This window comes from Bufo gargarizans, chromosome 5, assembly GCF_014858855.1.
Source record: "Bufo gargarizans isolate SCDJY-AF-19 chromosome 5, ASM1485885v1, whole genome shotgun sequence".
NCBI classification, from domain to species: domain Eukaryota; kingdom Metazoa; phylum Chordata; class Amphibia; order Anura; family Bufonidae; genus Bufo; species Bufo gargarizans.
This window is the reverse complement of record NC_058084.1, coordinates 383,970,079-383,984,700: the sequence shown is the minus strand read 5'-3', so window position 1 is coordinate 383,984,700 and position 14,622 is coordinate 383,970,079. Positions and strand designations below refer to the sequence as shown.

Below are 14,622 nucleotides of genomic sequence, written 5' to 3'. Positions count from 1 at the left end.
CACATTTTTCCGCAACGCCCGTGTGAAAGAGGCCTTAGTTTTCCGCCACACATAGCGTTTTGGATTTAAGCCAAAAAGTTAAACTTTTGTCTCATCTGACCAGAGCACCTTCCACATGTTTAATGTGTTCTCTACATGGCTTGGGGCAAAATGCAAATGTGTCCTCTTATGACTTGCTTTCAAAAATGGCTTTCTTCTTGCCACTTTTCTGTTAAAGCCAGATGTGTGGCCTCTTGGTTGCTTCTCTAATTAGTGCTCACCTAGCCTGGCCTGTTAGTTTGTGGACAGCCATGGCTTGGTAGGTTATCAGTTGTGCCATACTCCTTTAATTTTCGGATGATGGATTCAACAGTGCTCCATGAGATGTTCAGAGTTTGGGAGTTTTTTATAACATAACCCTGCTTTACACTTCTCCACAACTTTATCCCTGACCTTTCTGGTGTGTTCCTTGGTTTTCATGATGCTGTTTGATCACTAATGTTCTCTAACAAACCTCTGAGGCCTTCACAGAACAGCTGTAGTTGTTATCCTGAGTAAAACTTGGAGTTGGAGCCTATTTACTAATTAGGTGACTTCGGAAGGCAGTTGGGCACACTAGATTTTATTTAGGGGTATCTGAGTACAGTGGGGCGGAATACAAATACATGCCACACTTTTTATTCAGGTTTTTATTAAACGTTTTGAAAACCATGTGTCATCATCTTTTCACTTCACGCATACTTGCTACTTTGTGTTAGTTTATCACATAAAATCCCAATAAAATACATTTAATTCTGTGGGTGTAGAGTGAAAAAAAGGGGTATGAATACTTTTTCAAGGCACTGTATCTTGTACCTAGTGGCCAGTGCGAAAAATGCAGGATTTTATTTTCCAAATAATGACATGGAAATAAAATAAATCTAAAAAATAAGTTTCATATAAAAACTAGATTTAAAGAACAAGTAGCATTCTGAGGACTCCTTCCGTTTCACCTCTCCTGACATGACTGTTTTAGTAATTTCTTGCATTCCACATGTAATAAGAATTCTGCAGCATCTTTTCATATTACTCTTTAACACTTCTGTCTCTGTGATTACATCTGGGACCATATGGTCAGTGGTTCATCGGTCAAGATTTCCTTGAAGGATCGGTTTGTGTCCATTTTTGTCATCCGTATTCCATGCTGAAAATGAAATTCCAGAGCATATCCTGACAGCAATTTGTGAAAATCGTGGACCAAACATGTATAGTATCCCTGTTGTTTCTGGTGTTCACGAACCCATAGACTATAATGACCCGGAGGGATCCATAATCGTGGACAAAAATAGTGCTTGCTTCCATGGTATCACCATGGATATATGAACCGTTCGTGGAGATGCTAGACAGCACACATCTGTGGTTCACTGACACGTGAAAGGTGCCTTAGGGCTATTTCACATAAGCAAGTCCATTGCGGGAATCGCACTCCGTGCGTGTGTAATCCTCCGTTCTGGCCTTGCGAGAGCTTACGGCATTATCGTGATTTTATAATGCTATGTGTCTCTGCTTGAGCTTACTGGTACAGAATCTCACTAACATAAAGCTGTCACTATGATTCTGTATTGGTAAAGTCAAGCAGAGGTACGTAGCATTATAAATCAAGATAATGACATGCGCTACGGTATGTACTGAGTGTGATTCCTGCAATGGACTCGCTCGTGTGAAACAGTCCTTACTCCTTCTAGAAGTTTATGAAGGAGTTGCCAACTGGGTGTTACCAGTTGGGGGGGGGGGGGGTGTTTCTACAGTCTGACACTATTCAGTCAATGCTGCCAATGGTAGACTGTCCAGGGACGCCCCCCTCCCCAACTGGTAACACCCAGTTGCCAATTCATTCATAAACGTCTGGAAGGAATAAGAGGAATGGCACAACATGGTCATAAAACTAGATGCTCATTTATGGTGGAATACAGTTATTTACTAAAATGGACTTGTCGGGAGAGGGGACATACACTGCATACACTTACCTTAATCTTTTACAGCTATATCACCTTGAAGATTGAGTTTACCACATATTTTTATGCTTGTAACCCAATAAAAACACATTGGAATAGTAACATCTTAGTAACTGCATAAAAGAGAAGGCAGTGTGTGTTGGCTTTTGAGGTTGGCAGGGCCCGGGTGACAGTGGGTGGTAGGAGTAGGTGTTATGATGGTGATAAAGCAGCCGTGGTACATGATCATTTATTATCAACAGTCTGTGCGAGGAGTATCTGAAGTCTTTGGCTCTGGAAGACTTGTCGTAGATGATGGGGAGAGGAAATTTAAAGGCATAAGGAGGAATCAGGGATGGATATTTGAAGCAGAGTAGTATCTGATATCGTGGAATGGGACACAGAGGAAAGGAGAGACAGAAAATACCTATGTGACGAGGGCAGGCTCATGCAGCTTAGTCTAGGTTCACGTTTTCCTGCTCCAGTCTAGGAACAGAAAAGGAAAGCACCAGATCTGGGATATGAAGGACACAAACATCACCCAGCAGACACCATGACTATAATGGAGTGCGTTGGGTTACTGTTGTGCTGTCCACCAGCATGCGGTGGTATTCTGTCCTGCATTCTTGTGAAATCGCAACAGAGACTTCTATTGGAATCGGTGAACCCTTAGAATGCCAGGGGACGTATGTGTCCGTAAGATGTTCTGCATCTTCTTTGACCATTCCTGCAGATGTATGGTAGAAATATAGGCTCTATCTGCTTCTAACTCCCTTCACAGTGAGATATGCCATACGAGGACAGTATTGGACTTTAGTGTGAAGGATTATTTTGGGGTTGCTGTAACACTATTACAGGGTGTACTTTATCAGTTAGGTCTTCTATGGGTTACATTCATACAGTTAGGCCTCATTCACACTACCGTATCCAATTCGTAGTCTGCAAATTGCAGATCCGAAAAGTATGGATGCAAGCCGTCTGCTGTCCACATTTTTTTGAGTCAGAGGGTCCGTGGTTGACATTTTGACAACATATTCTACCTTTTTGTGGAATGGACATAACGATGCGGAAAGAGCACTGATGATCCATGACCTTTCAACATCTGTATGTCCAGTCCACAAGATGATAGAACATGTCTCATACTTGACCGCAAAATGAGGACCACGAACCCATTGAAGTCAATGGGCCTGCAAAAAATACAGATGCAATACTGATAGTATCTGTATTTTGCAGATCCCCACTTTGGGGACTGCAAAATACATACGATCGTGTGCATGGGGCTTTAGTAGGTTTGTGTGGTTTGTTAGCTACACATGACTGTCCAAGAAATGAATAAGATGCTTTTATCCAATTTTAACCCTTGTCGCCCTTCATGCAGTATAAGTGCTTTGTGCCTCTTCTGGGAAATCGGTGCTTCTCACATAATGGGTCAGATTTACTACTGAATTCTGCTGCAGTTTGTGGCAAGGTTTTTAGATGCTTTTTATGCCCTGTCCAACTATGGGGCACTGCTTAGCAGAAAGGGTTATGGCCCAAAATGTACCACCATATGCTAAAAATGTGCCAAATATGTGGCTCACTTTTCGACAGTCACTAAGCCATAAAAAGGGGGTGTAATCTTAGACTAGACAGTCTAAGGCCTCATGCACATGGCTGTGCCCGTATTGTCAGCAATATATACGGGCACTGGCCGTGTGCGCACCGCATCATGGATGCGGACCCATTCACTAGAATGGGTCAGGAATCCGGAAAGCACGGTGCTTCCGTGGGGTTTCTGTCTGTGCCTCCAGACAGTAAATAAATAGAACTTGTTCTATTTTGCAGTGCGGACGGATCACGGATCCATCTGCGGCAGCCGTACGGATGTTGCCTGAGCAACGGCTGTGTGCATAAGCCCTAAAGCTTTCTTATCCAGTATCAGCCACTGTGATGAATCTGGCACGGTTTACGTTGTCTCAGTGTTAAACAGGATTATTAAAGGCGTTGTTCAAGTTATTTTTTTCATTTTTATGACCTATCCTCAGGGGTCCAACACCCGGCACCTGCGCCGATCAGCTGTTTGAAGAGAAGGCGTACGCCGTGCCAGTGCTGCCTCCTTTTCATGGTTTACCTGCTCGCCGTCACATCTGCAGTGGTGAGCAACTACAAGGAACCGTCCCATTCATTTCAATGTAGTATGCAAGTGTATAGGAACGAGCTTCTCGTAGTTACACCTGCACACCGCTGCAGATGCGACGGCAAGCAGGTAAACAATAATGAGGCAGCGCTGGCACGGCGCGCGCCTTCTCTTCAAACAGCTGATCGGCGGGGGTGTTGGCTGTCGGATCCCCACCGATCTGATATTTATGATTTATCCAGAGGATAGGTCATCATTAAAAATAACTTGGACAACCCCTTTAAATCTGCCCCCATGTCTTTTATTAGTATTGCACACAGTCACAGTGCTTCACTCGTCTTTTATTAGTTTATGATTAGAAGGGAACCGATCGCCATGAAAGTACAGTTCAATCTATAGGCAGCATGTTACATTGCAGGAGGAGATGACCACATAGACCAATAGTTTAATTCATTTAAACCTGTGTTTTATCTATGTTTAGGTGTCCCATGGGCGTTCCCTCTCAGTGATAGCTACCCCTGTATGTACTGTTCAGAGAGATAGCAGTCTGTCACAGGACCAGCCGCATGACTACAAAGCTCTGCTGAATCATTTCCCTGCTCTAACAAGTCAGACTGCATGTATAATGCATTGAGCTGTCCAAATTCACACCTCGCATTGCATAACATTACCGTAAGTGACCTTGTGGCATTAGGCTACTTTCACACTAGCGTTCGATCGGATCCGTTCTGAACGGATCCGATCATAATAATGCAGACGGAGGCTCCGTTTAGAACGGATCCGTCTGCATTATTTTAGCATATAACAGCTAAGTGTGAAAATAGCCTCGTACGGATCCGTCCAGACTTTCAATGTAAAGTCAATGGGGGACGGATCCGCCTGAAGATTGAGCCATATTGTGGCATCTTCAAACGGATCCGTCCCCATTGACTTACATTGTAAGTCTGGACGGATCCGTACGCCTCCGCACGGCCAGGCGGACACCCGAACGCTGCAAGCAGCGGTCAGCTGTCCGCCTGTCCGTGCGGAGGCGAGCGGAGCGGAGGCTGAACGCCGCCAGACTGATGCAGTCTGAGCGGATCCGCTCCATTCAGACTGCATCAGGGCTGGACGGCTGCGTTCGGGTCCACTCGTGAGCCCCTTCAAACGGAGCTCACGAGCGGACACCCGAACGCTAGTGTGAAAGCAGCCTTAAAGGGGTTGTCTGAGACTGACAAAAACAGAAAGTGCCCGCGCAGATTCCCCCTGCCAGGGATGATGTGGTGTGGATGCATTAGAGGACTACGCGAACCGCTATCTTTGGTTGTGGGTGCAGGCAGCATGTGGGTATGTCATAAATAAGATCTGTTGATGGAAACGTGCCGACAGCTACGTAATATGCCACCAGCGTGAACAATTTGGAATAAAGACTTAAGTGCTGGACAACTTTTAGCGGATTCACTACGTTACTCATCCGCCAGATTGCTGGTGGGTGACACCTTGTGTTATCATGACACGCAAACTATAACGGTGCTAATCTGTATCCTTCAGTTCCCAGGAGAATAAAAGTTAGCTTGAAGTCAATTTGTTGAATTTTACTAATGGATATGTCTGCAAATTTGCAGTTTGGAAATGACCATAGGCCTTTCAAGCAAAAATTTTAAAGGCAATGCGTAATCAGAAAATTATCTATTGTTTAAATCACATTTTTATGTTTAACTTTTTTAAATAATTTTTTATATTTTTAATTTTCAATGTCAATAACTATATTTAAACAAAAGCATAAAATCCTGCAGTTTTCGCACTGTCACTAAGCCTGATAATAGGCGCCACTTCTTGGTCTGTACAGATCACTTTACCGCAGTTAACTCATTCTAATCCTGCCTGTAAGGATGAGGAGATATCACCTCTGTTTATAGATAAGTCTACTTTCACACTGGCGTTTTGGTTTCAGTTTGTGAGATCCGTTCAGGGCTCTCACAAGCGGTCCAAAACGAATCAGTTTGGCCCTAATGCATTCTGAATAGATAAGGATCTGTTCAGAATGCATCAGTTTGGCTTCGTTCTGCCTCCATTCCGCTTTGGATGCGGACACCAAAACACTGCTTGCAGCGTTGATGTCCGCCTGACTATGCGGAGCCAAACGGATCCGTCCTGACTTACAATGTAAGTCAATGGGGACGGATCTGTTTTCACTGACACAATATGGTGCAATTTGAAAACTGATCCGCCTCCCATTGACTTTCAGTGTAAGTCAAAACAGGTCCGTTTGCATTATGATGGTAATGAAAACGGATCCGTTCTGAACGGATACAAGCGTTTGCATTATAGGTACGGATCAGTCTGTGCAGATAGATACCAGACGGATCCACACCTAAAGCAGGTGTGAAAGGTCGGAACAGACTTACAAAATGGTTATGTGAATGAAGCCTAACTTTTTTTTTTTTTTTTTTTTTTTTTTTTTCATACTGACGTACAAAAGTCATTAGTACTTTACATGAGCAGTGTGCATGTATTTGTCTTATTCATGAACTAGACTGTGTTTTCAGCAATACAATGGGTGGTCATTAACCATCATGACTAAGAATCCTCTGTGCTTTTTATTTTTATTTCTTTTTTCTCATTCTTTTTCGGATTGAGTTCTAGAAAATGGCTGTAGTAGTTTCCCAGCATGGGTTAATTTCCTCCTGATTTGGACAAACTATCACATACTGTGGAATACACATTGACCTTGAGATGATGGGAGGCGTCCACTTGTCATCTCTGAAGTGGTCTGTTTAGAGCGGGCCATCTCCACACTGTGCAGCTGTCATACCACATGGTGTCATTTATACCTCTGCCTGTGGTGAAGGCTGTGTGAGAACAGCGTGGTGTCTGACAGGGTGTGATGGTAATGAAAGGTTTCCTTTCCAGTGCAAGGAACATAACAAACCCATCCAAAAACCTCCTCTATATTTGGAAATATTATTTATTCATGTAAAAATCTCGCCTAGTTGCTTTGTGCATAGACTTTTTCATGAAATAAAATATTTAGATGTAAGCCCAGTTTTGGTTGTTCTAGATTTACGTTTGGAGGTGTTGGTAATAGCTGATGTCCTCTTTGTCACATATGGGCAATTCTCACCGGTGTCCATGTTTTCTTCCTTACAGACTTTTGCATGCTATCTGAAAAACAAGGCGGCTTTGAGAAAGAATCGAGTAAGAAGTTTCTGGATACTTACTCTGGTGCACATGATGCTCGGTCTCTGTGTGACTTTGACGTCGTGGATGGGTTCAGAGACGTGTCTGTGGATGGGAAACCTGTTCCCAGTAAAGCTTCTCTATCTGTCTTAAATCAAGGTACCTCCTCACTGTGAATACCCGTATATCAAATGACCATTCACCTCAGGTTTCATGAAGAAACCTAGTCACAATGCGCAGTATTTTTTTTGTTTCCAGACGTGTTTTTTTTACCCGTGCTATGCTTGCCAAAAAAATGTCATGTCTACAAATATGCATAGGACAAAATTATTACCGTGATTGATAAATGAAAAAGGAAAAATGGCTATGGTTTAGAAAGGGATAAATAGTTCCTCCCTCCTCAGTGTTCATAGTTTTGTGTCCACGTACTGAAGACTGCCTCAAAGAGGTTTTTCCAGGCCACATATAAGGATGACCTAACCTTAGGATATGTATTTTGCCAGTGTTCACAACTGGGATTTAGCTCTATTGAAGTTAGTGATCCTTGAGCTTATCAAAAGAGACGCTTATTGGATCTTCCGGCTGCGTACCATAATGTCAGAAGGTCTGAATGAGTTTATTGAATAAGTCGGGCAATAAAAGATCTTCTTATTGTTTTTATTTGGAATTTTTTATACATTAAAATAATGCTGGCTTATCTACTTGTTTTTTATACATTTTTTTTTTGTATATTTTTTTTTTAAAATTTTTGTATACTTATGATTAATTGTATACTTTTTACTCCGTATCTTGCTTTGTATATATTGTGTGTTATCCTAGTGGGACAACCACTTTTTAAGTTTTGTATTTGAAATTCCAATAGTCTTTTATTTTTTATAATTGTATATTTATTAAATAATATAGAAATGAAAATGGACATTTACAATAGATTCATGCACAATAGTACAAGGTAAAGGATGAAACTTGAAGTACATCATATTCATAATGATTGAGCACTTGTAACACTCGATAATAATCAATGATGAAAAATGAGAAACCGAACAGAAATATAACAATAAAGTGTATTAAGGGAGACTGTGTCTATCTTTAATCAGTCCAAAGTAGGACTACTTAGCGGTATATCCAAGAACAAGAAGAAAACCGGTAGTGGAGGAGTCTTAAAGACCCAAAAGCCCAGAGCTTCTCAGCTAGTAATGCTTTACCTAACAAATAACCAAAAGACAAGACAAATAACATAGACAAAGACACAAGGGATTGGGGGGAGAACGCCTCTTTGTCATGAGGTCGTTAGAATTGAGAAAGCTTGTTGGAAGAACGAGTGAAACGTTTTCAAGAAATCTACAGTAAATCCAGTTGCCTTGATTTATTCTTTACAGATATACCATGACCTGGATAAATGAGAACCTTCACAGACAGGTCGTTAAGGTTGCCTTGTGGCCCAGTAATTATCCCACAGGTCCCATATGGCGTTGAAGAGTACTATTCTGTCCTGAAACATGGCCGTGGAATATTCCATTGTTTGGACCTCCATCACCCTAGCGTACAAATCAGAAACTCGTGGTGATTCAGGGCTTTTCCAAGCTCGAGAGATTAGACAACGAGCTGCTGTTAGTATCAATAGTAATAACTTAAGTGAGTGTTTTTTTTACTTGAATGGGGACCACATTAAGCAGGAAGGACATAGGGTCAGGTCGGATTTCCACAGCAAAAATATCACTCAGGAGGGTGCCTACTCCGGTCCAATAGGGGCGTATCTTGGGGCAGTCCCAGAAAATATGAGGCAATGTACCCCTATGTAAGCCGCATCTCCAGCAGTCTCCTGTGACTTCTGGGTTCATTCTATTGAGGCGGTCAGGAGTGTGGTACCAGTACATTAAGATTTTATATTGGTTCTCCTGATGAATCACCGACATAGAGGATTTTGCTGCCCTCCTCCATATAAGGTGCCAGAGTGCGTCCGGTAAGGCCCTCCCCAGATACTTCTCCCACCGCACCATGTAGGAGTTCCTTTGAACCCGATCAGGGAAGGGAGTCAGCAATATGGAGTAAATCTCAGAAATTAGACCTTTCGCATGTACACCTTCCCTGCAAAGACGTTCAAAGGGAGTCTGGAGGGAAACTGATCCCTGAAAAAATGGACTTTGCGAAGTGACTAATCTGGATCTAAAAGTAATTGGGGGGGGGGGGGGGGGAGATTATATTTGGTCTGGAGGGTAGAAAACGGCAAAAGGTCCCTAGTGAAGGGGTACACAATATCTGCAAACCGAAACGCACCCCGCTGAAACCATGGTCTCGTTATGGACGTGGTAAGACTAGCAAGGAGCGTAGGGTGATACAAAAAGAAGGTCATGGCGGAGTGGTTAGAAACCAGAGGGAATTTACAACTGCACTGCTGTCATATGAGTCTAGTACAAGCCATGGGCCCTAAGAGATCCTTAATTAGTAGAGTCTTGTGAGATCCGGACCATAGCATGGAGTTAGGATGTATAGGAGCTAGCCAGAGTCTTTCTACTTGCATCCAGAGTATGGGTGCAAGGAATCCCTGTGAAAGAACGTAGCTGGGCCGCCCAGTAATATTTAGACAGATCCAGAACCCCCTAGTCCACCCTGATGCCTACTAGATAGAAGGACTGACCGTGGGATTCTATGACTCCTTCCCGCCCATATGAATCTAAGGAGGTGAGATTGAATGGATCTCAGATCTTTGAGGGGAACTATAATCGGTAAGGTCTCAAAGAGATACAGAAGCTTGGGCAAGATCGTCATTTTAGTTGCAGCAATACGTCCCATGAGAGAGAGTGGGAGAGCGTGCCACTTGTCCAGGAGACCCCTGATCTCCGCATATATGCGTGGGAAGTTAGCTTTATAAAGTTCCCCATATCTGGGAGTGAGGTCAACACCCAAATATCGCAGGGAGTCAGTCTTCCAATGGAAGAGAAAGTTAACCCTAAGAGAGCCCTGGGTCATCTGAGAAAGATTAAGAGGGAGGGCCGATACACATGGGTTCGATACACATGGCAAATAATAGCGGAGATAGGGGGCAGCCTTGTCTCGTCCCGTTAGCAATGCGTATGGGTCGAGATTGAGCATGAGGTAGTTTGATTGTCGCTGTGGGGGAGGAGTATAGGCTACGAATGGCCCCAACGAAGGGACCAGAAAGGCCATATGCCTGCAAGGTAGCAAAAAGGAAAGGCCAACCTAAACGGTCGAACGCCTTTTCAGCATCTAAACTAAGAAGTAGCGCCTCCTCACCCGAGCGGGATATGACATCTATCAAGTCACTGTTTCTTCGTGTGTTGTCGGCCCCCTGGCGGCCTGGGACAAATCCCACCTGGTCTTTGTGAATCAGGGAGGAGAGAAAAACGTTTAGTTGGGAGGCTAGGGCTTTGGTATAAATCTTAAGGTCTGAATTAAGCAGGGCAATGGGCCTGTAATTATGGCATTTGTGAGGATCTTTCCCAGGTTTCTGAATCATCGTGAGATAAGAGTGAGACATTGGGGCAGGTACTGCGTTGCCAGCTAGAAAATGATTAAAAAGGGTTACTAAGTGAGGGATTAGTTCGGTCTTGAAAGTCTTATAATATTTATATGAAAAGCCATCAGGACTATTAAGGGCGGCGAGATCAGAAGTTGATAGGGTAGGAAGGTGACAGGAGGCCAAATAAGACTGGAGTGTATTATCCCTAAGTCTCTTATCTAAGGGGAGGTCAGAGGGTAAATTGTACAGGGAAGAGTAGTAGGTCGAGTACCTCACTGCTATCACTCTGGGGTCATAGTGGATTGTTCCGTCAGTCCCCCTAATAGCACTCGGACCCGTTTGGGAATTGCGATTCCTGAGTTGTCTGGCCAGCAAAGTATGAGGTTTGTTCCCCCAAGCATAATAACGCTGTCGTGTGTAAAGTAGTAACTTGTTGACACGACCTAAAGCTAGACTCTTCAATTGGGCCCTGGTATCAACAATTTGTTGAGCTTATTGCAATACAATGTCCCTTCATGACCGCCTTATGCGCTTCCCACAATGGAAGGACATCTCCTACCGATCCCTCATTTAGTTCAAAGTATGTTTTCAGGTGTTTGCAGAGTTCCTTCCTAGTAATGGGCTGCTTCAAGAGGGAGTCATTAAGTCTCCAGTGGCATTGGCGAACATGGCCTGACTCACTACTAATGTCAACTAGTGCAGGAGCATGGTCAGACCAGGTGATTTGGCCCATGTCCGCTCCTCCCAATATCCTGAGGGTCGAAATGGTACCAAAGAGGTAATCAAGGTGTGGGAACCATGTGGGGCAGAGTAAAAGGAGAAGGACCTATCAGTGGGATAAGTGAGACGCCAGAGGTCTTACAGGGAGTATTTCCCCACCAGTTTACGAAAGTCCCTGGCTAAGCACTGCTGTGTCGAATGTATTGGTCTGCCCGGGAGGGCCAGGCGATCCATCGATTCAGAAAACACTGCATTAAAGTCCCCACCTAGGAGGACCAGGGGCTCCGAAGAGTCCACTCCCTCAACAAAAACGTTGAGGAAGATTCCGCCGAGAAAGCGGATCTGGGAAGTGTTTGGGGCATAAATATTACATAAGGTGATGGGTTTATCTGCTAAATGGCCACGGAGAATAATATAACGCCCCTGCGGGTCTAGAATTGAGGATTCAATTTTGAGGGGACATCGTGTAGATACCAAGATGGCAACCCTCGCCATATGAGCCGGAACAGAGGAGTCGCTGGCCAGAAAGCTGCGGTGCAGACAGGAGCTGGTCTTTCAGACGGCCATCACAGTCAGCGTCCGGACACGCCCCTATCGCGAAATTTCCAATAGTCTTTAAACCCTCATCCCCACTTTAATCTGAGACTCAAAGGTCAGGCTTTAAAGAGGAAATAAAAGACTGAACTCACTGACTCACTAATTATCTTCTTTAGGAGACTATTTATTAAAGGGGTTCTGCATTATTATTTTTTTTAACTGATAATCTATCCTCTGGATAGATCATCAGCATCTAATTGGCGGGGGTCTGGCACCCAGGACCCCTTGCCGATCATCTGTTTGAGAAGGCAGCGGTGCTGGCAGTAGCGCCGTGGCCTTCTCGCTGTTTACCGCAGGCCCAGTGACGTCATGACTAGTATCAATGTCCTGGGCGCGGCTAAGCTCTGTTCACTTGAATAATGCTTAGCCCCACCCAGGCTATTGATACTAGTCGTGATGTCACTGGGCCTGCGGTAAACGGCGAGAAAGCTGCGGCACTACTGCCAGCGCCGCTGCCTTCTCAAACAGCTGATCGGCAGGGGTTCTGATCAAATGCTGATGATCTATCCAGAGGATAGATCATCAGTTTTAAAAAACTGCAAAACCCCTTTAAGGTTACCGTATAGATAACTATAAGCCTCCTACCATCTCCTTTTTGGGTTCGCACAGTGATCTATGACCGAATTGCATATACTATAATTCTGCTTTATTCACTAATGCATTTGAGGCTTCATTAGGAGCCTTTTTGCAGAGTCCATTTAACCGCCTCCGTACCACCTAACGCAGGATTGCGGTCCGGAGACGGCTGTCCCAGGCACAGTCACGCATCTATGCGTCATCTTGCGAGACTTCCTGTGAACGCGCGCACACAGGCGCACGCGTTCACAGGATCGGAAGGTAAGCGAGTGGATCTACAGCCTGCCAGCGGCGATCGTTCGCTGGCAGGCTGTAGATGCGTTTTTTTTTTGTTTGTTTTTTGTTTGTTTTTTAACACCTAACAGGTATATTAGACGCTGTTTTGATAACGGCGTCTAATATACCTGGTACCTGGTCCTCTGGTGGTCCCTTTTGCTTGGATCGACCACCAGAGGACACAGGCAGCTCAGTAATAAGTAGCACTAATCACCACACTACACTACACCCCCCTGTCACTTATTAACCCCTTATCAACCCATATTAGACTCCCTGATCACCCCCCTGTCATTGATCACCCCCCCTGTAAGGCTCCATTCAGACGTCCGTATGTGTTTTACGGATCCACGGATGCATGGATCGGATTCGCAAAACACATACGGACGTCTGAATAGAGCCTTGCAGGGGGGTGATCAATGACAGGGGGGTGATCAGGGAGTCTATATGGGGTGATCCCCACCCTGTCATTGATCACCACCCTGTCATTGATCACCCCCCTGTAAGGCTCCATTCAGAGGTCTGTATATGTTTTAGGGATCCACTGATGCATGGATCGGATCCGCAAAACACATACGGACGTCTGAATGGAGCCTTACAGGGGGGTGATCAATGACAGGGGGGTGATCAGGGAGTCTATATGGGGTGATCACCACCCTGTCATTGATCACCACCCTGTCATTGATCACCACCCTGTCATTGATCACCACCCTGTCATTGATCACCCCCCTGTAAGGCTCCATTCAGACGTCCGTATGTGTTTTGCAGTTCCGATCCATGCATCCGTGGATCCGCAAAACACATACGGACGTCTGAATGGAGCCTTACAGGGGGGTGATCACCCCATATAGACTCCCTGATCACCCCCCTGTCATTGATCATTCCCCTGTAAGGGTCCATTCAGAGGTCCGTATGTGTTTTGTGGATCCATGGAGCCTGTGTCTGGGCATTGTAGAACCTCAGGAAACATGACAGGTGCTCAGAAAGTCAGAGCTGCTTCAAAAAGCGGAAATTCACATTTTTGTACCATAGTATGTAAATGCTATAACTTTTACCCAAACCATTTTTTTTTTTTGCCCAAACATTTTTTTTATCAAAGACATGTAGAACAATAAATTTAGAGAAAAATTTATATATAGATGTCGTTTTTTTTAATATATTTGTACAACGGAAAGTGAAAAATGAATTTTTTTTGCAAAAATTTCGATTAATAACGTAAAAAGTAAAAATGTAAAAATGTCAACAGCAATGAAATGCCACCAAATGAAAGCTCTATTAGTGAGAAGAAAAGGAGGTAAAATTCATTTGGGTGGTAAGTTGTATGACCGAGCAATAAACTGTGAAAGTAGTGTAGTGCAGAATTGTAAAAAGTGGTCTGGTCATTAAGGGTGTATAAGCTAGGGGAGCTGAGGTGGTTAAAAAGCCAGTCAAAATAGCACAGCCCAATGGGACGGAGTATAGTCAGTGGCAGTCTATTGGGCAGAGTTTATGTCCATCATGCAACTGACCGTCACTTCCATTATTTTTGCTATTCTGCCCCTGTAACTAGGCAGAATAATGGAAATATTTAGCACAGATGTAAATGAAAGCAGATGTACATCTAATCTCGAACCCTGAGAGGGAGCGACCGGAGATCAGAACAGAGAAGATTGAAATTTCTCTTGAGACTCAAGGGAATTTGACTTGTAAGCAAGCGTTTCTAGTGTGTGTTTTATACACTTGGAATCCCAAATTTTATGACACTGTGCCGT

The 14,622-nt window shown here is 44.0% G+C and overlaps 1 protein-coding gene across 1 annotated transcript in view; it reads left to right on the top strand.

The window, feature by feature from the left end:
- The window catches only part of GSDME (gasdermin E), a 124,193-nt gene that overhangs the window by 66,836 nt on the left and 42,735 nt on the right, over positions 1–14,622 (top strand). The window contains exon 6 of the mRNA XM_044292690.1: positions 7,198–7,386. Within this exon, the coding sequence (XP_044148625.1) occupies positions 7,198–7,386 (189 nt within the window). The remainder of the gene's footprint in view (positions 1–7,197; positions 7,387–14,622) is intronic.